The sequence below is a fragment of the Loxodonta africana genome, chromosome 7, assembly GCF_030014295.1.
Source record: "Loxodonta africana isolate mLoxAfr1 chromosome 7, mLoxAfr1.hap2, whole genome shotgun sequence".
NCBI classification, from domain to species: Eukaryota; Metazoa; Chordata; class Mammalia; order Proboscidea; family Elephantidae; genus Loxodonta; species Loxodonta africana.
The window spans coordinates 66,408,417-66,432,260 of record NC_087348.1 but is presented as its reverse complement, the minus strand read 5'-3'; the positions used below and the strand labels follow the sequence as shown (position 1 = coordinate 66,432,260).

Sequence of the window (23,844 nt, the reverse complement as noted above, 5' to 3'; positions counted from 1 at the left end):
CTCACAGCGACCCTATAGGACAGAGTAGAACTACCCCACAGAGTTTCCAAAGAGCACCTGGTGGATTTGAACTCCTGACCTTTTAGTTGCCAGCTGTAATACTTAACCACTACTCCACCAGGGTTTTCCTATATAAATGTTGCTATATTGACACAATGGAGAATGTACAGCTTTGGAGCTGGAGAGTCTTAAGTATTAAAGTATTAAATCTCAGCATAGTCACTCACAAGCTATATGATTTCGAGCAAGTTATTCAACTTTTCTTGAGCTTTATTACATATATATATATATACTCACCTAAAACCCTATGCGGCAGCTGTACTCTGTCCTTTAGGGTCACTATGAGTCAGAATCAACTCAACAGCAATGGGTTTGGTTGTTTTTTGTTTTTATTTTTAAACACTCTTACAAACTGTTGTGAGGCTTTGACATCATTATAAAAAGCACCTAGCAAAGTATACGGTGCATGGTAGGTATTCAGTAAATGATAGTTATGATTATTTGGTCTATTCATTGCTGTCGAGTGGATTTCGACTCAAAGCAACCCTATAAGACAGGGTAGAACTCCCCCATAGGGTTTCCAAGGAGCAGCTGGTGGACTCAAACTGCCAATATTTTGGTTAGCAGCTGAGCTCTTAACCACTGCACCACCAGGGCTCTGATTATTGTCTAGGAATTTTTATTTAGTCTCACGTAACACAGCAGCAGATTTTCTGTACAGAGCACATCCTTTGGCTTTTTTATTTCCTCTTTATGTTTGTTAACTATGTTATTAGTATCCTATAGCTTATGTTCAGTCATGATTTGATTGAAATATTAATGTATGTACTGAACAAATATTTATGACTGCTTACTATGTGCTAAACATGGGGTATACAAAAAATTAGGAAAGCATGGTCTCTAACCTCAAGAAAGTATTTAAAAGTTCTATTAGTGACAGACTCTCCATTCCTTGTCTTTACAACCCAAAAAACGACAGTCATCACTTAGTTTCTAGGCCTCATATGAGATGCTACTGTTACACTATGTAAATTAATTCAAAAATACTTATTGACTATTTTGAGTCAGGAACTGTGCTAGAAACTACAGAAACAAAAAAGTAGAGATGAAATATTTCAAAGTTCCACTTGTAATAGAGTATCTTTTTGTTTTTATAATACAAGGAAGAACAGCATTATTGGGTTTCTGTGCCACATATGCATTACCATTCTATAACACTGTATAATTTCATCCTTACCTATAGGCTTCTGTATATTAAACTGGGCAAAATCTCATAAAGTGATCCAGTCTTTATTATTTCCTATGTTACTTTTTGGCTTGTGATCTTGTTCTATGATAGCTTGAAGGTTTAGCCATCCAGGTGCCAACAATTCTGGTGAAGAAATAAAAGACATGTTGCTAGCCCATTAAACTTTTCTGGATTTTCATCAGTTAGTATAGTTAGAACTATCTCATGCACTGAATCATGTCCACCTAAAATATCTGTCAACTTGGCTAGGTCATGATTCTTAGTATTGCATGATTTTCTACCATTTTATCATCTGATGTGATTTGTGTTGTAAATCCTATTACTATGAGGTAATATGATGGATTAGCAGCAGTTATATTGGTGAGATCTATGAGATTAGATAATGTCTTAAGCCAACCTCTTTTGAGATATAAAAGAGAGAAGCAAGCAGAGACACGGAGACCTCATACCACCAAGAAAAAAGTACCAGGAGCAGAGCACATCCTTTAGGCTTGAGATTCCTGCGCTGAAATGCTCCCAGACCAAGGGAAGACTGATGACAAGGACCTTCCTCCAGAGCCAACAGAAAGAGAAAGCCTTCCTCTGGAGCCAGCACCCTAAATTTGAACTTGTAGCCTACTAGACTGTGAGAAAATTAATTTCTCTTTGTTAAAGCCATCCACTTCTGGTATTTCTGTTACAGCAGCACTAGATGACTATGACAAACTTTTTAGTAACTACCCAACCCTGTTGACAGTCCTTTTTATTTCAGAATTCTGTTAGCAGTCTAAATTACCTTTCAGCCATCCCATTTGTTTATTGCTTATATAGAAAAGACTTCTAAGTTATACATATTACAATTTGTCAGACACACTGGACGTAACTTAGGTGTCATTTCGTTGTAATGATATCTACAGAACCGCAGTCGAATCATGAAGTAGGCAAAATATTTTAATTCATAGCAAGGAGGAAGTAACTATTTCCAAAAGTGTTTTCTCTCAACATGAGTTCACTCCTGACTTGATTTACAAATTTTTACCACAGAAATAATAGATTAAGTTTCCCTTTGTTTGGCTACACTTATAAAATATAACTCAATTCAAAATCTTTTTTTTAATATTATCCTAGTGCTATTATTATCTTAATCCTCTGTTTCCAAAAGAAAGGAGCAGAATCTGGATACATGACTACACAAATTAAAAAACTGTCATCCACTGGTCACAGTGCTATTAAAGGTTCACGGCCTCATCTGAAATCTAGGAAAGAAATATTTCTGCACAGACAGTCAAACTGTAGAAATTACCAAGTTCAAAAAAGCTAGTACTTAAGCATTGTTTCACAGACTACTCTCAGTTCCCAATATCAGAGTAGATCTGTGGTGTCATACCATTTACTGATTTTCGCTTTTAAATAAATCAATCCAATCTTTGATCAAAGTCAGAAAGCTTCAGAAAAACCGAGGACAAGGCTCCTGCCAGAATATTTTCTATAGCTGAAGGCAGCCAGGTTCAGACGCCCTGACACTGCAGCAAGATATAGGGCTTTGAATATTTTCTATAGCTGAAGGCAGCCAGGTTCAGACGCCCTGACAACTGCAGCAAGATATAGGGCTTTCTGAGTAGACAAGTGGTCACCACGGTCTGGCGGAAGTGGGTAATGGAATCGTGCTGCTTAATGGTTAAGTACAGAGTTTCCTTTTGGGGTGATGAAATTGTCTTGAAACTAGATAATGTTTCACAACACTGGGAAAGTACTATAGGTCTCTAAATTGTAGCTTTTAAAATGGTTAATTTTATTTCACCTGAACAAAAAAATGAAAAGAGATACAGGGGTTTCTGGCAGAGATGAACTTCACTTGGTGAAAGCCCAGATACCATGCCTACACATCAGCAGCGAGGTCGAACCACCTCAGAAAGGATACAGAATTCCCTCAAGTGGACTTTGGCTTAGGTTAAGAGTGAGAAATGGGTGGGATATTCGTCAGAACCTTCCAGAAAGAGGCGCCGCCGGCCACTTAGAAATCCCCTGCTAGGAACAGACATCAAAGACTAGGGAACGGTGGCAGCCATTTTTTTTTTTTTTTAAGGTTTTTTGTCCTGCGGGAATGGCACTCTAAAGAATCCGATAAGCCTCAAATAACATTACATTTAAACGTAGGTGCTTAATTACGATGGATGCATTGGCCAACGGCGCAGCGTCTCACGGTGAAATGTGATAAACCCAATATAAATCTCTTTCTGCGCCGACGAAGCTTTCAACCAACGTCCACCGCCATACCATTCCGCGGGAAAGCTCTCGTCGCCAGCCAAAGAAGGCGGAGGTTCGGTGGGCACGCCCGCCGCAGTGCGCGACCTATGCCGCTAGGCTTCCTGGAAGTTGTAGTTTTAGTTACTCATCCATCTCCTTTGTCAGGCAGGTGTGGAGTGAGCTACAAAACTATAACTCCCAGAGTGCTCCGGGGTGGCGAGGGGCCGCGGCAGTGACGTCTATGGCCGAGAAGGCCCGGTGGAGCTCTGCGTTCGGGAGAGTTGCTGCTTGGGCCGGTGGTAGATTGCAGGGTGCTGTCGCTACGGCTGAGGAGAACGGCGAGTGGGTTCGGTATTTCCCGTCTGGATCTCCACAACGATGAGTGCTGCCAGGGAGTCCCACCCGCATGGGGTGAAGCGTTCCGCCTCCCCAGACGACGATGTAAATAATAATGGCGGAGTGGATGAGGGTTGAGGCCTACTAGAGGCTGGGGTAGGCCTGGAGGGGGTGGATGAAGGAGGAAGCGCCTGAGGTGGCCCGAAGGGGGAGGGCTGAGGGGATGGAACCAAAAGATAGACTTGAGAAATGACTCCCTTCTTTAGTTAGAGTCGAAAGGTTTGGAGAGGTCCACACGCAAGAATCAGAGACCTGCGTAAGAAGGGGGACGGGGGCGGGGGGGAGGGGATCGAAGAAATCGCGAGAGGGTCGAGAAGTGAAAGAGCTTAGTCAAAGGATCTTGTATTTGCGTATTTGAGAGCCGATAAAGCCTTGTTCTCAGGCCTTTCTAGTGTAGATAGAAACGGCAAGAGCCTCCCCGTTTTAGATTTAAAATGCTCCTTTGACAGTGTCAAGATGTTCGTGCAGATTGGAACATATCTTCCAGCCGGGATTATTTTTGCAGTATGTTATTGACAGTTACTAACTGTACTGTCAAGAGTAAACCGAGAACCAGAAATTGTACCAGAGAATTAACTTCGTACTGGTGTATGGCGATAAGGTCTAAGTTGGTGGGAACTAGAAGCCCGTTTTAATGTCAAATTCCTACCTCATTCTCCCTTCCCTCACCACCGCTCCCCAGCTTGTCAGTTTAAATAGCGAACCATTCATTCCTTAAAGTAGCCTATTAAATATTTATTGCCGTGCCAGGTGTTGAAGATTTAAAGTTAGTAAGTGTAGTGCTTTTTGTATATTTGACCTAGGTCCTAGCGCAGTGTCATGGAGACTACAAGTAACTAAAAACGTAAAACTAGGTCCTTTACACAAAAAATGCTGTAGGAACGTTGATGGGTAAATTATTGAGGGGGAAGAGAGGAAGTGGAGCTAAGGAAGGCTTCACTGGAGAGGCCATGTTTAGTTTTCTTTCTGTTATTGTCGAAAGCATATCAGTATCTGAATGTGTAGAGGTCTTTATTTTCTATAACGTAAGTGCAGTACCTCCCATAGTATTTTACATGAACCGCAAAAAGGCTTACTGGATAGTAGTCGTGCTATCAGTTTTTTAAGTGAGATGCTGTTAAGACCCACCTACCCCTCTTTGGGTGGAAGGTAGGGTGAGGATCTGAACAGTAAGGATGTTTAAACCCAAAACCAAACCCACTGCCGTTAAGTTGATTCGGACTCATAGTGACCCTATACGACAGAGTAGAACCATCCCATAGAGTTTCCAAGGAGCACCTGGTGGATTCGAACTGCCATCCTTCTGGTTAGCAGCCGTCGCACCACTACACCACAAGGGTTTCCCCAAGGGTCTTTAAGGAAATTGATTTAGCTCCTCAGGAAGATCAGTAATCAGTAAAGATTTGGGGATGAATTGTTATCCAGTGAGCTGTTTCTCCCTGCTACTGGCTTACTACCTTTTAGACCTTTTTACGTAATTTAGTACTTCTTAGTTTATCTGGGTTTTTTGAGTAAGCTGGCTGGTAAAAGCTGTTACACTGTTTCCTCCTGGTTATTGTTAACTGTAACTGGATTGCTAGCATATCAGACACCTGTTTTGCTAGACTCAGATAAATAATCCTTTAAACTAACAGAAAACTCCAAGTGCTATTATGTAATTTAACAGAAAGTTAAAAGAGATTAAGGCATTAAGTCTCTGCAGCCTCTGATGGGATCAGTTTAAATAGATGACTTTTAAGACTTTGTCCAATCCTAAAATCATATTCTCTTTGAAGGAGATAGTTACAGTTTCAATTCAAGATTAGGGTCTAAGACCTTCAAACATTATCTAAAAATGATTACGTTGCTAATGTTATAGTGCAATACAGTAACTTGTCCCTCGATAGTGATTTTTTGGTCAGTTTCTTGTCATGAATTTTTATTACTTTTACTGGTAATTGGGGGTTATCTTTAAATACAACTTCAAAAAAAATCTTAAAAGTAATATGTAAAAATACTTTGAATGTATTTATGAAGTATAAATCTAAATTGAAGAAAATCAACTAATTATAATGAGTAGTTGGTCATCAGTTTCTAGTGAGCATCCACTGCATGTAAAAGATAATCGAAGTTTTCTTTGCTCACCTTATGTGTTAATTGGGGGTAACAAAATATTTTAAAAGCTGTTAAAACGATACATTAAATCACAGAATAGAACTCTAGGAAAATGCTGACAGTGTGTAAGTAGATTGTAAGTAAGAGCTACTAGGGTATATTTCAAGTCAAGGGTTTTAGGATGTTGTTAGTTGCTGTGAGTCGGCACCCAGCTCATGGTGACTCCTGCATGGCTGGTAACACCCAGGCCTCCACTAACAGATGGGTGGTGGCTGTGCATAATGAGGTGCATTGGCCAGCAAGTAAACTTGGGTATCCTTCATGGGAGGCAAGAATTCTAACTCTGAATCACCACAGCCCTTAAAAATCGTTCCACTGGTTTGATTAAAGTGGAGAAATTGAAGTTTTTTTTTGTTTTTTTTTTTAAAGGAGTTGGAGATTAATTTTAGCAACTGGTAGAGAGCTCTTTAAGAATTTACCAGGTACCCATGTGCTTTTCAGAATGCAGCATTTGGGCAGGATAGTTGCTATAGTACTTTACGGTCCTTGAAAGAAAGAACAAGAAGCACTGAATAATTGAAGGAAACATTAAGACGTGAAATTGTAGATGGTAGGGTTGTTTATGTAAAGACATTGAGGATGTTTGTTCTTTTAATAGAAATAGAGTTTGGGGAAAGTTTTGGATTTTAGTCTTTTGTTTTTAATTGTATACATTTTCAAACTGTAGTTCATAAATACTTTCACATACACTGTTTGATTTACAGTATGATGTGAAAAGAGTAGAGGACTTAAGGCCAGAGGATCTAGGCAAGTTACTTAGCCTGTAAGTGTCCTTATTTGTTAAATAGGCTATTGGAAGAAAGGCTTTTTTTGAAAGAATGTAAGGGAAAAGTAATTTGTGAGTTGTAAAATACTGTGCAGCTAATGTTTTTGTGTGCCATTGAGTCAATTCTAACTCAAAGCGACCCTGTAGGACAGAGTAGAACTGTCCCATAAGGTTTCCTAGACTGTAATCTTTATGGGAGCAAATTGCCAGGTTTTTTCTCCGGTGGAGTGACTGCTGGGTTTGAACCTCGGTCTTTCAGTTAGCAGCTGAGTGCTTTAATCATTGCACAACCAGGGCTCCTATTCTGACTCATAGCGACCCTGTATGACAGAGTAGAACTACCCCATAGGGTTTCCTAGGCTGCAGTCTTTACTGTAGCAGATCATCAGGTCTTTTCTCCCACAGAGGGTTCAAACTGTCAAGCTTTACATTAGTTGCCAAGTATTTAACCATCACACCACTAGGGCTCCTTGTACAACTGTTAGGTGTTATTATTCTCAAGGCAGTCTTTTAAGAAACCTCTCTACGTAGATAAGAAATCCCTGGTGGCACAGTAGTTCGGAGCTACAGCGGACATCAAAAGGTTGTCAGTTTGAATCCACCAGGCATTCCTTGGAAACCCTATGGGGCAGTCGTATCCTGTCCTTTAGGGTCCCTGTGAGTAGGTATCAACTCAACAGCAATGGGTTTGGTTTGGGTTTTTTCCTATGTAGGTAAGGAATTAAAACTAAGAAGTTGAGTGCCAGTTCCAGGCTCACAGAGCAAGTGATTTAGTAAGAACCAGACCAGAACTGAAGCTTGACTACCTTCTTTTTTACTATATTGAGCCAGAAATACTTATGAACTAAATAATCTATAAAAATATATGAGCAGTCAGATGGAAGGAGGTAGAGATTTGAAATTATGTAGTCAAAATCATGAAAGTGTATGAGTGCCCTCCTCCCCAAAAGAATTTAGAAGAACCACAAGTGGGTTCAGTATGGTACAAATGCTTTATTTAACTCATACTGAGAAAAAAATGTGGTTAGTTGCCACTGAGCTGATTCCAACTTATGCCCCCCCACCATGTGCAGAGTTGTTGTTAGTTGCCGTCAAGTCAGCTCCATCTTAATAGTGACCCTGTAGGGCAGTAGAACTGCCCCATAGGGTTTCCAAGGAGTAGATTTGAACTGCCGACGTTTTGGTTAGCAGCTGAGCTCTTAACCACCACACCACTAGGGTTCCGCATGTGCAGAGTAGAGCAGTTCAATAGGTTTTTCAAGGCTGTAACCTTTCGGAAGCAGATTGCCAGGCCTTACTTTTAAGGTGCCGCTGGGTTGCTGTAAGTGGGAATCAACTCGACGGCAATGGATTTTTTGGTTTGGGTGGGTTTGAACCGCCAGCTTCTTGGCTAGAAGTCTAGCACTTGACCATTTGCACCACCCATGGATTCCTACCAAGAAAAAATAGTATTTTATTAGTCTTTTACAAACAATTTTCAGAAGAATAAAGGGATGGCAAAAAAAAAAAAAAACTATTAGAAATTATCTTTTGAATCTAACCATAGCAAATCCAAATATCTGTTCCTCATTTTCCTGATTTTAATGGAGTATATATATCCCAAATAGGCACTGTCCTCTACAACTGTTCATCAGCTGTCATCTGTGAACCTAGAACATAATTTTATATTTCAAATCCATATTTAATAGGTTTTAGCTGTAGCATTGCTTCTGGTTCCTGTATTTGCATCATCAAAACATAATATTTGAAGATTTTTTGAAACCTATGGTTGCTTATAATTTTGTCAGAGGGAGTTGACATCTTCGCTCCATAATTGCAAAACATTTTCATTCTTAGATTATAAGCTCAATTAGAATTATCAGTCCAGTGAATGTTTTCATTTTGACATCTATTTCCTTCCAGTCACCTTTGTATATACACCTGCCCTTAGCATTTGTCCACATATGAACCATATCAAGTAAATTTTGTGGCACAAACAGAAAAGATGAAATAGAGCAGGATGGTCCATGCACTCGTTGCAAAGTTCTGCAAGATGAAATCTTTCCTGTTGAATGACTTGCTGGATGAGAGTATCATATTTCTTTTTTGTCTCCTGTTGGATTCTTGAGTTGGAGAAAAGTTGTAGTTCACCATTCAAGGACTCACTATCTGAGAATTTTGCTTATATAGTTAATTTCACCATCATCATTTGTATAGAGTGCTACTGTCTGTCATTTTGCATTTACATTCTGATTCATCTAATAATTGTGAAATGCCTTCCTCACCAGTTTTCTTCTCTTTCCCAATATGGGTGGAAAAGGAAAAATTCTGAATTCGCAACTGTATTGAAAGCTAAAAGCAGACAATAGATATGTGGTGTCCTTTTTGAAAGTTGATGATGTAATACTTTGGGCAACAGAATAATATTCTTCCATTCTGTTTTTACTTTAGTCATTTTTAGCATAGTTGGGAACAATTGATGAATTATAATAAAGTTATTCTGGTATTTGTTTCAGCCTGTAGGGAAAAATATCACTGAGATTCCATAATATTACTTAAATTTATAAAAGGGTCCAGTGGACCTATTTGATAATTGCAAGATAGAGTGAATTTTATTCAGCCCTTGTAAAAAATAAGTAAATTTTCCCTTTATTTGGAAGACCTCTAAGAATGAGGAAAATTTATGAAATACCAGTCCTTACGTATAATTAAAACTGCTGAAGAAAGAAACTCAAAAACTAAAATTGGATCCAGTGGACCCTGATGGTATACTGTCCCTTAGAATATCACTGAAGTCCCTGTGTGGTGCAGATGGTTAATGTGCTCAGCCGTTAACTGAAAAGATGGAGGTTCTAGTTACCCAAAAGCACCGCAGAAGAAAGGCTTGGTGATCTGTTTCTGAAAAATGAGCCACTGAAAACTCTATGGAGCACAGTTTTACTCTGACATATATGGGGTCCCCATGAGTTGGAATCAACAATGGCAACTGGTTTAGAATGTCACTAAAGCCAGAATTTTTCACTTCAACTAACAACTATGCAGGCTTCAGGGTTCAGAATACTAAGTACATTAGGGCCCTGCAAGGCTCCAGGGCTGTGATTCTCAAAGTGTGGTCTCCACATGAGCAGCAGCATCACATAGGAATTTTAGAAATCCATACCCCCTGAATCAGAAACCCTGGGGGTGGAGCCCAGCAGTCTGTTCTAACAAGCCCTCCAGGTGATTCTCAGGCAATCACATGTTTGAGAACCACAGCTCTGACTGCAGAGAGCTAAAGGATTTGCTTTGAGGTAGTAGGAAACCAGTATATTTTAATCTGAATGTAATGCATATGTTTAATTTCCAAGCAACAACCCTGTTTCTAGTTAAAACTGACAGAAAAAACCAAAAAACTTAGTTACAGGGTATACTTTAAATTTTTTAACTTGTTTTTATGTACAAAAATTAATCTGGCTAATTTCTTTTCTAGCTTGGATCTAGCAATTGGGAGGCAGCAGACTTAGGTAATGAAGAGAGAAAACAAAAGTTCTTGAGACTTATGGGAGCAGGAAAGGTAAGTATCAGATCATATACATCTTTATCTTTTCTGTGAAAATATGTATGTTTTCATGTATGTCAAGTAAGGACTGACTCCACATAGATCCTGTTTTCTATTCTGCACAATTACTTTTGACTTCAGATTTAACAGACCTAACCGAGTAAGTAAAATTTATAGTTTCTGGTAGAAGATATTTTTACACAAGTTATTCTGTAGGAACAGAGATCTCTGTCCCAAGCCAATTGGTAGGTCTGTCATTTTTATAGCTCCCTATGGCTGCTCACCAAAGGGTCAGCAGTTCGAAACCACCAGGCACTCCTTAGAAACTCCACGGGACAGCTCTGCTCTGTCCTGCAGGGTCACTATGAGTTGGAAATGACTCAATGACATCAGGTTTTTGGGTTTTCTAGCCCTCGAAGTAGTAAACAAAACCAAAACCTGTTGCTGTCAAGTCGATTCCCACTTAAAGCGACCCTGTAGTAATTAAGGAATATCCTTTATCAAAAACCTAATTAAAATACCTTTACTGTATTTTAAAATGCCTTTCAGTTTGATTAATATACAGCCACAGCTAAATGGGATACACTCCTGTGTGACCACAGAGACCCTACTGGGCCCGAAAGGGGTCCCAACCAGAGCCCAAGGGAGAGCGGCTGCCGCAGGGGCTAGGGACAGTCCAGACCTCAGAAAGTAAGAGCAAAGCCTTTGGAACCGGGTCTGGGTTCCAATTCTGGCTGCGCTGCCCAGTTGCTGCGCAAGCTTGGGTAGATTATGCAGCTCTCCAGCAGGCTTCCTCATCTATGGAACGGAGATACAAGTTCTGAGTTCATAAAGTTGAGGTTCTGCGCGAAGCACTCTTAACACAGGGCTGGGCACATGGCTGGGTTTAATCAGTGGTTGCTGATGTTGTTATTCAAGCCGGGGCTGTGTGCCGGGAAAGGGGACTGTAAAGGACCTCGGAAGTCAGAATTTATGACTCAGAGCTCGCTTTAAACGCAGAAAACCACCCCTGAGTTATGTCTGGTCACTTTGACTTCATAGAATGTGGGATTCGTAGAAGGTATAAAATAGAAGTGCCAGAAAAACATTGCCTACTGAAACAAGCTTTCGTATTATAAGCAAGTAAAATCAGTTTTCTAACATTGTTCCAGTAGCCTTCCTATACAGATCAAATTTGGATGAAACGGGAAGTTTTTTTTCTCTCATAAAAACCTTAAAATGATATTCTGTCCTTCGTTTTTGTTATACACATGAGAACACATTCATGTATTTTACCAACAATATTAACTGCTACATGCCAGCCACTGTACTAGGTCCTGTGGTTACATAGCCTGATAACACATGTTTAGAGCCATCATGTAATGGAGGAAATCATATACTAACAATACAGAATTCTAATAGCTGTGAAAGAGCCATGCACGTAGTCTATGTCGTATTGCTATGGAATCACAGAGAAGGGGCATGTGATTCTGGCTTAGCTGTGAGAAAACTTCCCAGAAATTGAATTGCTCAAAATCTGAAAAGATGAAGAGTTAAGCTGGTGGGGTGGGGAGGGGTCATGTAAAACGTTCAGATCCATACAAAGGAAGCATTCATGTCTGTTTAAATTCAGATTTCTCAATTTGTAATTCTCTTGGTTCTTTGCAAATGAAGAATTTGCTAAAGATACATAAAGTAATAGTCGAGGGGATATGTTCAGCCTAGTAGAATAAAAAGTCTTCAAACAAATACAGGAAGAGCATCCTAACTTAAAATGTAGAAATTTGGCTACCAGTGGTAATCCTGCTTAGCATACGTTAAATTTGCTAGTGAAGCCGGGGTTACAGCTTTGATCTTCAAGTGGACTATTTAAATTTATTCTGTTTCGTAGCCAGAATAAGTATATTCCTGATCCTAGCCAGCCACCATGAATATTTTAGTGGTCACAGGAAGAACCAGCTGGGAGAGCGCAGAAAGCAATATCATCATCATCCTAGAATAACTCGATGCCATTGTGTGTATGTAAATCTTGTTAATGGGGTGTCCGTTCTGCAATATGAAGCAGCAGTGCATTGAATAATTAATATGCCTGTGTATTAATGGCATGTGAGACAATAAGCATCAGTGCTTGAAGTTTTTCAGCAATGTCTTTGTGTCAGAAGAATTTATTTGCCTGCCATTATTTCACAACAGGAGTACTTGCTACTCTGGTACCTTTACAGATGATTAGTTAAGGTTGTTTTGCAAAGTCACATATAATCTCACCATCACTCTTTTGCGTTTTAGTGAATTATTTCTTTACCTTATGAAAATAAATGTGGGTCATAAAGAGTGGATAAAGGAACTGATAAACTGAGTGATTGAGACCGCATCAGTTGATAACTTTGAATCAGATTTATTTTTATGTTTTATATTATTATATTGTTTTAAATCTGTTCTTTTTGACACTTGGAGGTTGGGAGTTTATTGAAATCAAATAATAATGAGCTAGCTCTTTGATTGTGATACATTGTAAATTACTTAAGCTATCCCAAAATGCTTTTTGTAAGCTCCATAATTGATAGGAGTTTTTAAAGATTTAATGAATAGACTATTTTAAATAACTGTTTAGAATGACTTTGTAAATTTGATAAGAAAGGTAAATCTAGATTTGTTTCTGCATCTTTTTTGTTAGCAAATAAAACTGGACTGGAAATTAAGTTTTTCCTTCAGTCCTGCACATAGATTCCTGTAATAACAAACAGTTATTTTTGCTTGGTCACATTTGCCTGATTATTGTAGGTTTCCTACTTTTTTCTTTCTTTGTTGTTGCTGAACATTGTGGTACTAAAATAGATTTAAAAAGAAAAAAAACAATAAAACAAATATTTGTGTATTTACCTTTTGGGTAGAGAAGAAAACCTACTTATATTTGATGTAATAGATTTTAGGTATAGGTAGATCTTTGGGTTTTGGAGGAAAGAGTTAAACTTTTCCCTGCTTTCTAAAGCTTCTGTGGCTAGTGTTTCAGAATTCTGATTAACCAAAATTTTATAATACTTGAAACCTTAAAATATAGACCTAAACAGAAGATTTTATCCACATAGAATGAATTATATATGAATGATGTATTTGGCTAGATGACAGTGCACGTACACGCATACATGCACACACGCACGCCCATCTACTACTCTCTGCGTCTAGCACACTGGTTGAATACTCCCAGATGAACTTGTGTAGGCGCTGGTTCTCAAACTTCAGAGTGCGTGAGAATTGCCTGGAGGGCCTGTTAAAATACTGGGCTCCATCCCTAAGTTTCTGATTTAGTAGATGGGGTGGGAGATGTTGGAAACAGAGGAGTTACATTACCAACAAGTTCCCAAGTGATGGATGGTACTGCTGGTTTAGGGACTACACTTTGAGAACCACTGCCATAGTGCAGTGCTGTTCCCTGAATCCCTGTATCTGGAATACTTTTCTCCCTAGTCGATATCTGTATGACTAAGCCCTGTGCCCTTAAACAAATGTGTTCCCATCTACCCTGATTATCCATTCCATTGAAAATTCCAGCCTGATCCCTATCCTCACTCTGTACTTTCTAATCTTTTTTCCCTGCTCTATTTCTTTTATTTTTTAAATGGCTCTTAATACCTCATAACATACTAATAATGTATTTACTTGATTACGTATATTGTTTGTCTCCCCTCCCTACCTCCACCTCCATAAAGACAGGGCTCTTAGTCTTTTTAATTCAGTGTGTTTCACTGTATCCAAAGGCCTGGACTTGAGTCAGGCACATAGTGGACACCCAGTAATTATGTTAAATTAATGGTCTCAAATTCTAATACGTTTTCTACCTTATTATAGAAAGAACACACCGGCCGTCTTGTTATAGGAGATCACAAATCAACATCTCACTTTCGAACAGGTGAGAAAGTAAAATATAATTATAGTAGAGGTTCCAAATTTGAAATGAAATATCTGTAGTTATTTTGAGATATTCTCACTTTTGTAATTAATTGTGTTAACGATTAAAACATTGGAATTCAGAAGATACATATCAGATGTTAACATGTTACATATACCATATAAAGATTAGTATGTACTTTGATTAAAAAGATTGGAGAGTATATATCAATATGATATTCTAACCAAGAGGCTAACCTCTGTCTTCATTTTTACTGACTCAGAACATAAATTGTAACAATGTTTTGTGCCTCATCTTACCAACTGTGGTATGTGTAGTTTATATTCTTATTTTTTTAATTATTTTAATACAGTTGCTAAAACTTATAGTTGGCATATTGTGATAGTTTTTTAGTTTATTCCTTAAGTTTTCTTCTGAAATTTTTTAAGAATATAAGCTAGTTGCAGAGCCTGAAGAGATTTCTTTTTTAGGAAAAAATTTTCTACATAAAAACTGAAAATTAGTTTAGATTTGAATTCAGCTGAAAAGTGAAATTTTCTCCTATTTAAAATTGACCCTAAATGTGGGCATTATTAATGAGAGCATGGCGTAATGACCTAGATTGTATTTAACAAAACTTCTGGTTACTGAAATTGACTTTATACTGATTTACAGTATGTAGCACATTTTCAAAATTAAGAGTTTTTATTTTTCTGGTGTTAAAACCATTATTTAAAATTGATTTGCATTGACGAAGTGTCCCTGAGCTTTGCAGAATGGAAAAATATTTAACTGCTGCATTTATTCTTTTAAAATTAGAAGCTTTGTGAATAAAAATAATGCAGAGCCACCACCATTTGTGATTAAAAAGTGAAATTTCTTTTACATTTACAAGTTGTGATACACAGGAAATGTCAGAAGAACTGGTAATGCTCTAGTTCTTAAGTGATAGGTTTATAGGTGTTTAGTGTTGTGCTTCATAACTTACAACAGGATATATATAAAATTTCAAATGTTGCATAATAAAATAAAAATTAACTGAATTTGTGTTGCTTTGATAAGCTGGATAAGCAAAGAAGGGCATAAAGGAGAGCTATTACTAAGTCATTTTATTTAGTTCTTTTCTGAACACTGTTGCCTGCCTTCACTGTTTCTATTCAGACAGAAGCTTTTGTTTATTGGAGGTTTTTTAAGGTAACCAGGAGGAAACTTTCTCTTTTAGAAGAACACTCATTTATTACTAATAATTAAAAATTATTATTAATTTTTTTCTATATAAGCAAGCTAAAATATTTAATATCCAAAATTCTTAGTAATTAATGTTTAATTACTTAATTAAATTAATACTTAATTTGAACTTCATGCAACTCTGCAAGATTCTTGTGTCTGGTTTAGATTGTCAAATAGGAAATTATAAGTTCTTTGTCTTTTATTTAAACATTTTTGTACTTTAGAGTGTTAGTTATCAAAGAAGTATTCATAAATACATCCTTCAGTAATTTTATTGACTGTTAGGTAACAGCCTGGGATATAGAAACTTGTCCACAGAATTTATTGTAAAATTATTTACACTAAAGAAATCAGCCCTGAATATATAACAGCATCTGTATTATGGGGTTTTTTTGTGTAATCAAATGTTTTTATTAATTTGACTGAAACATAACCAAAGTACACTGGACATGCAGGGGAAGAAGACAAGAAAATTAATGAAGAACTGGAGTCTCAATATCAGCAAAGCATGGACAGTAAATTATCAGGAAGATATCGGCGACATTGTGGACTTGGCTTCAGTGAGGTAGTAATTATTTTGATTGGGGAGATAATCAGTTTTCAGTTTGATATCGTTTATTTCCACTTGACTGTCAAATTACCCTAGCCATCAAGAATCCTGTGTAGAATGCTTTCTTTATACAGTTATTTAAAATATTTTCATATGCCCATCTGATTCTCCATAGATAATCTGAAGAGTTATCTTTTGGGTTTTATAAATATATTTTCTGATACTAGTTTAATGTAAGTTTGACTTACATAATTATTAGGGCCCGTCCTTAATAAGCATGCCCACAAGTTAGGTTAAAATAGTTTTAACCTAAATAAAATAGCAAAACACTGGTAACTGTTTTCCACATAAAGATCAGTGATTAACTTGCCTTACTTACTTAAAAAAAAATATTGTTTCTTTCAGGAAGATATAACACAGAGGTTTTTATACTAGGGGGAGGGGAGAGGCTTGTGAATAGTCCTCAGATCTTTCTGAAAACAGAATCCTTCTCAAGGCCCAGTGTATAAAACGGATGAGTATGGAGGTGCCTGATTGCTCAGTCCTTGGTCCATCCCTCCACAGCTGCTGGTCAGATTAAAGCCTTTGATTTAATGGCTAGTAAGTGGGCTGTTTTTAAAAATCTGTCACAAAAATTAGGGTCTTTTCCTATTTTTGTAGTAGGTGATTGTGTTTATAAAAAGAAAGAGCCTGTTGGTTGGTGTTTTTAGGTAGAAGATCACGATGGAGAAGGTGATGTGGCTGGAGATGATGATGATGATGATGAGTCACCGGACCCGGAGAGTCCAGATGACTCCGCAAGTGACTCAGAGTCAGAGAAAGAAGAGTCCGCTGAAGAGCTGCATGCCGCTGAGCACCCTGATGAAGCGGAGGATCCCAAAAGCAAAAAAGATGCAAAAAGCAACTATAAAATGATGTTTGTTAAATCCAGTGGGTCATAACTCCCAAACACTTAGTCTTTGTATTAAAAGTCAGCCTTATTGTTATAATGCACAGTGGAGGACTGCTTATAGAGCACAGACCTTTGTATTATAATTTTTAAAAAGGCCCTTTTAAATAATTACAAAGAGTGTTCGCTTTCAGATGCCATGGGTTACACTTTTATGGGCATGACTATAACCATTTTTGTAAAGAGTAAGAGTTGTATAAAATAAGAAATAAATAACAGTACTCAGCTTCCTTTCATATTAGCATCATCAACCCTCTAACCTTACCTTCTTACCCCTTCTAATACAGTTATGGGGGAGACACTTTTGAAACAGGTAATGTTTTGTGATTTTTTTTTGTGACGGTTGTTTTTTGCTCTTTCATATTTTTCTCTTATACAAAAAGTTTATTTGATACTGTGATATGTTCATGAAAAATACGCTTATTATACTTTGTTACAGTGGAATTGTTCATCATGGATATTTCTCCTCCCAGTAACAGTCTAAGTTAACGTTGGCAAAAGATTAGGTACTTAGTTTACTCTTAACAGATTCGGCTCTACTCTTTTGGACCAAGGAACACGAGAGCAAGAACTTCCACACTTGTTAGGTTGCACCTGCAACTGTCATAAATTTGGAATATTATGACCCTAAGCAATCTTTATATAATTTGAATTACATCATATATTAGATTTTTTATAAAATTTGCTCAATTTTTACAGAAGAAATCATTTCTGTGATCATTTGGTCCTACCTATTTAGGATTATGTAAAACTGATTTTTTTTTTTTTTTTTTTTTTGGAGGTAATATGTGACCAAAGTTAATTTTCTCCCTAAGGCCTAATGAGGAGAAAGCAGTTTCCCACATTTGGTTGTAAAACATTTATCCTCATCGTCTAAAAATTGAGAAACAGGCTTATTGAACAAGAAGCTAAAGATTGTCGTCATTTTATCCCAGTGTTATTATCTTGATACAGCACTGTCATCTAATTATTAAAAAAAAAAAAATATTACTTTCTGATTTTATTGCAGTTTCTGTTGGAGTAAGTTTGGAATCATCTGCTGCTGTTACATGGTTGATTCACACAGCAGATTAACACAGACTGCATTATGGGCTAGTCAAATGATCTTTGAATAATTGGGTCCAAAATTACGGTATTTCTAACGGGCGTTGAAAGGCTTGAACCAAACCTATTTGTGAACCGGACTGTATGTTTAGATGCTTAGATATGTGTTGATATGTTGGATTTTTCTTTTTGATTATTCTTGTGTTGAAATTTAGAAAGTGCTAGAAGAGTAGCAAATAGAACAGGTGAGATTTCTGGTTTATATAGTCCATCTGAAATATTCTTTGTATGTTGGGCCCTCAAGGGTTTTTCCCCCATTTCTCACATTGTTTTAAAATAGATGCTACCCCATATAGTAAAATGTTGAATGGGTAGATAGTAGACAGTTCGCGTGGCATTTAACAAAGAATTGATTTGAACAAGTTTGGCTTCATTGAGCAAATTTTAGGTTGGCTACTGAGTTTCAAATATCTAGTCTGTGGAATTGCTTATTGCAACTAATTTAAATAGAAAAAGACTGATTATGTTTCAGAATTGAAGAGGGAAAGACCAGTATTAAGTTTTTTAAAAGTATTGTTATTTCCTTGTTTAAATATGCTGGGTTATTTATAAGTCTTTGTTCTGATGTGTAAGTGGAAGAGCCTTCGAAAATGATAACTACACTGGAAGACCTTTTTTCTTCATCTCCAAATTGAGTAATTCTGATTTCAATTAATTCATGTATTATTGGACACTGACAGAATTCAGGGTTGGAATAAATTTAGGTCTGTTGGTCCATGTGGCTTAGTTTCCCAGAGACATCATCATGGGTGTCTCTAAAGCGTGAACATTGTTTTTTGAAAAAAGCATTAACAGAAGACTGATGGCATGGCATTTTGTTATCCCCACTGAAAAATACCAGGTGGAAAATACAAATTATTTTCATGCAGTGACACACTGTTCAGTGAAAAACTTCACAGCAACTTTTCCATGCCATTGATAGTTTCACACCTGAAATGTGCAACTGATGCACTTCTCCCACGTTTGCCTATACTCGTGTTTTCTTACATCAATGATCTAACAGTCTTTTTATTGAAAAGAATGTTTCCTGAAACACAGATTCCAATTTTGTGTGCATTAGTAGATAAAAGTCCTCAAATCTGTAATTTTTAAAATCTGGGAGAATTGAAGGCACAGAAAAAAGTCTAGAGTGATTGTGCTTCTGATTAAACCGTAGTTTGGTTGAGAGCAGAAATATAGGTCACATTCTTTAAGTAAATTTGGGGGAAATAAAATTTCAACTACCTGGTTGACTTCAATGACAATTTCCTACTCAGAGGGCTTTTTGTTTCATTACTTTGTCTCTACCACAGCCACATCCTGGATACTTTGAATATCCATAAACAACCTTAACTCTGAAGTCATTAATTTAAAAACCTGACCTCTGACCATAACACTTCTTTTCCTTTTCACCTGTTATTGCCAGTCTGTTTTCACCTGCTTCATTGACTTTATCAATTCAGTATCACTCTTGTCACTATCCCAAATAACCCTCCCCAGTGTTACACAATGCTGGAAAACAACCCTAGATATATCCAGTCCCCTGCAGAGCACCAAATGCACAAATCAGTATAACTAAAAATTAATGTTAACCAACCACAACACTGTTGCCACGTTTTCTCTAGTCAACTGTTCTCCCATTCTCCCTAACAGCTATTTAAAACTACTGTTGTCAAACTTGTGACGCTTTCCTCTTGACTCTTAATGTATATGCCCTTACCTTCTATCCTACATAGAAAGTGGAGACCTCCAGACTCCACAGCCCTGGAGAAGTGTTCACCGTGCTCTAGGTACTGCGCTGCCGCCTTGCTGAGTGATTAGCTGAGTGACCTTGAGCATAACTTGATCTCTTTGGATCTTTTGTCAGTAAAATGAGAATAGCAACTACTTAATGCATTTACTGTGAGAAGTAGATAAAATAGTAAAAAGTTTAGCACGCTGGTGGACAGTAAGTGCTCAACAGATTCCAGCCACTATGAAACCTTTGCACCTTGTAAACCTAGTGCTTTTGACTCTTGAATCTTCAACTTCTGTGTCTGTTGACCCTCTTAGGTCAGCATTTGCTCCTTAAATATTTCACATCTTTAAATAGTTGTTGCTAGATAACATATGCTTCAGCTGCAATCCTGTCTCCACACCTTCTAAATCCAATTTACATAACTTGTATTGTCTACTTCATTTTCATCCCCTCAGTCCTCAGCTCCAATTTGGCATCTACCCACCCTTAAAGCAAATGCATGTAAAACTCATCAAATCAGTGATTCTCATGTTGCCAAAACAAAGTACTTTTCCGTTCTCTCCATTTTTGACTCAGCAGCATTTGCTATTGTTAACCAGTAGTCTTCAAATGAATATGCACACTCCTGACCGCAGGTGGTGCAGTGGTTAAGAGCTTGGCTGCTAACCAAAAGGTTGACAGTTCAAATCCACCAGCTGCTCCTTGGAAACCATATGGGGCAGGTCTACTCCGTGCTATAGGGTTGCTATGAGTCAGAATCAACTCGATGGCAACGGGTTTGGTTTTGTTTTGGAGGTACGTGAGGGGGTTCAATAGAAAATTAGTAGAGATCTTGACCATCCATATGTACTTGTTCCTAAACCAATTGCCTGGAAAAATTTTCCTATTGTTCCTTTCACAGCAGCCTTTCTCCCGCTAGGGGAAAAAGAAAGGCAGTACCTTTCAGCCATCCCAGATCTCACTATGGCTAACTTGTCCCTGCAAGTAGAAACCTCCAAGGCTACAACCGAATGAACTTGAAACATAGTTGATGTTGAGACTTGAATGGTTCCTTTTGTAAGATAGGTGGTTTCCAGTTATATGTCCTCAATGAAATCAGTAAACTGAAGTGAACTGTTAGCTGATAAGTTTATTAAAAATAATTCTTGATGAAAGATCACTATGATTTTTGGCTTATAATTCCAAAAGAGTTCAGAGGGTTGAGTGAAGTGTCTATAATTTTTTTGTTTGTGTGAACAAGCTTTCTCAGTGTTTTCATCTATAAAAATGGAAACTGGAAGAATTGAGGTTGAAACTTGCCTTTTTTTTTTTTTAACTTTTAAGCATAATTTAATATAGCTTAAGCAGCTGTGTTTTAAAAACATCCAATCATGAAAATGGAGTGCACAGTTAGATTGTTGTGATAGCCTAGGTGAGCACAGGAACTTGAACTAGGGTGGTAATGGTGGGAGCAGTGAGAAACGTACACTTTGGAAGTAGGGCCAACAGAATATGCTGAAAGACTGTAGCACTTGAGTCCGGAATGTGCACTTGGAAGAAAGGAATTACCATTTACCTAAATGGGGAAAACTGACAACTGAGTTTTAAACGAGGTTCTTCCCAGGTATTTGTAGGATTTTCACTTTGAGAGGTCAGAATAGCAAAAATTTTTGTCATGATCCAGGATTGTGTGTGCGAGTTACTGTAGCCCTGCCAGGGGAGACGAGATGCTATAGGACTATTCACAATACAGTGTCTCTTCTCACCTTTGCCACTCTGACAGACTGTTCTGCTAATATCTCCACCTGGAAACACTAGCTAGCTTTCTCTGAGGCCCTGCAGCAGCAGGCATTCATGTGGTGTCATGCTTTTGCAACTTTGACCTGCTTATTATGGTTAAGATCTTCAGATGTCTCCTAGTTTTGCTGAAGTTGGTGTTCACTTCTGTTCTCATTCTCCTTGTTGCTTTTGTGTGGTTTCCAAGAGAAGAGAAATTTTACTCTTCCATCTCCAAATTGGAAGTACATATTAACACCCAAATTAACTGTGGCTTGAACCCCCACTGGCCTGATTCCTGAACTTCGGCTCCTCACCCCACCTTCAGAAAGCATCCCACAATCATTTCTGGCTTGAGAAAAACCAAGGGAGTACGTCATGTATGTTTCCCACAAGGTATGCCCACCACACTTGCCAAACAATGTCTTCCCTGTTCTTCCTCTTCAACTTCCATAACTGCTATTCACCACCCTCAAAGCTGCTTCAAGGAGCCTAACTCCACCACTGAAAATGGTGCCTCTTGCGTGGTTACCAGTACCAGGACATTGCTTCCTAAGGCTGAGTTTCATATGGAGACATTTTGCCTGCCAATCTCTTCAAATCATGGGAAGCCATTTCCAAAGGTACTGTTATTTTAAAAAGGTAAATCCTGAAGACAGGCTCATATAGTTAATATACTAGATAAGAATCTTAGCTTTGAGCTCCCAAATAGTCAAAGCCAAAGGAAAATAATACAACACATTATAACTTGTTCTCAGGTTAAACTGGTGTGCTTTCTTTTATCAAGCAGACTATCGGTCTTAAATTCCAAGTAGAACTTACCATATGGGTCTTTCTTATCTGAAGTATTATCCTTAAGCAAGTATTAAGCAAGAGTTATTTTGCTCCCCCCGCCCAGGGACATTTAGCAATATCTAGAGATATTTTTGTCACAATTGAGGGGGGGGGTGCATCTTCTAGAGGTCAGGACTGCTTCTAAACACCCTACAGTTCACAGAACAGACCACAACAAAAAATCTGGCCCAAAATGTCAGCAGTGTTGAAATTAAGCCCTAACCTTAGACCCAGGTAAGAGGGCCCCCTCTTTGGTCCTCCTACTTCAGAGGGCCCTGCATATCACATATATGGATGCCAAATACATAAGCCATGTGGTTGCCTCTCAGAATCTGCCACTGATCATTCACATAGTGCAGCCTGTACTCAAACATTTAAGCTTCATGACCATGAAAAATTTCCACATCTTTTGCCCTATGTCCTTGAAATAAAAGGTGACTATGTCTGAATTCAAGTTTGTGGGTTTTGTCACTGCTGATGTCAAAAATGCCACTACACCAGAGTACAGGAGGATTTGAGTAACATCAGTAAGAGACATTGATTTGTCAAATCCTCACATGGATGCAATGGGTTACTGCATAATGAAGTATTACTTCCCAGAAGTAAGAAATAGAGGACTGAGTGAAAAGAACTAGCATTCATATAATTGGAGTCCTTGAAAGAGAAGAGAGACAATAGGGAGTGGGAGAGGAATCCATTTTTAAAGAGGTAATGGTTGGGGATCTTACCAAACTGAAAAAAGACATCCACCCACAGATTTGAGAATCTCTACAAATCCCAAACAGGATAAACACAAAATCATACCTAAGCATATCATCATAAAAGTGCTATGAACCAAAGACAGGAGCAGACAGAAAAAAAAAAAAAAAATACATCTTCAAGGGAGCAAAAATAAGACAATTGACTTCTCAACAGAAACAATGGAAGCTAGAAAACAACTACATCTTCAAAGCATTGGGGAAAAAATAACCACTGAAGATAAAGAAATTTGTGTTAGCCAACCACTGCTAGAAGAGAATCACATTAGGTGAGTCCTATATTCAACTCAGATTTCTCCCTGAGGTCACCATAAACCACAGTGAAGGAAACGAGCTCAAACAGCCGCCATGTCACTGGATGAGAGAAACAGATCAGACTTCAGGGCTGTCAAGTTGGCTAGGATTTGGAGTGAAGAGTACTGAGAGGAGTGAGCTGCAAAGCCCTAAAAATCAGTATAAAGGTACCCCTTGGGTCTTTGGCTGACTCCTAAGCTACACACAATCAAGGTAAGACTATTTGGGGGGGCTAGCAAAGAACAGCTGCTTGGAAACTAAGACCTAACCGGCTTCTCAGCCTCTCAGCCACAGCTCTTGGAAGGAGCAATCCACCCTCAGGGGGAAAGGGGTACTAAATGCTGAGCTCATGCTTCCTACTTTTCCTCCTTTCCTCTGAGTCTTGGCTCCACGGTTTTGTTTTGTATATATTTTAGCCTATCTTTCTACTTGGAAACCCTGGTGGCATAGTGGTTAAGGGCTACAGCTGCTAACCAAAAG

At 38.1% G+C, this 23,844-nt stretch overlaps 1 protein-coding gene across 1 annotated transcript; it reads left to right on the top strand.

Annotated features, from left to right (window-relative positions):
- The first annotated feature begins 3,705 nt into the window (after positions 1 to 3,705).
- C7H11orf58 (chromosome 7 C11orf58 homolog) lies at positions 3,706 to 23,213 on the top strand. The gene is made up of 5 exons (XM_003411990.4): positions 3,706 to 3,916; positions 10,240 to 10,323; positions 14,134 to 14,194; positions 15,859 to 15,968; positions 16,664 to 23,213. Exons 1-5 carry the CDS (start codon positions 3,854 to 3,856, stop codon positions 16,892 to 16,894), a joined length of 549 nt encoding a protein of 182 aa, XP_003412038.1. The 5' UTR covers positions 3,706 to 3,853; the 3' UTR covers positions 16,895 to 23,213.
- The last annotated feature ends 631 nt before the right edge of the window (positions 23,214 to 23,844 follow it).

Coding starts and splice junctions, on each gene's coding strand:
- C7H11orf58 (XM_003411990.4), top strand. CDS start 3,854: ATGAGTGCTGCCAGGGAGTCCCACCCGCATGGGGTGAAGCGTTCCGCC. Junction 3,917..10,239: donor CCGCCTCCCCAGACGACGAT/GTAAATAATAAT, acceptor TTTCTTTTCTAG/CTTGGATCTAGCAATTGGGA. Junction 14,195..15,858: donor AACATCTCACTTTCGAACAG/GTGAGAAAGTAA, acceptor CTGGACATGCAG/GGGAAGAAGACAAGAAAATT.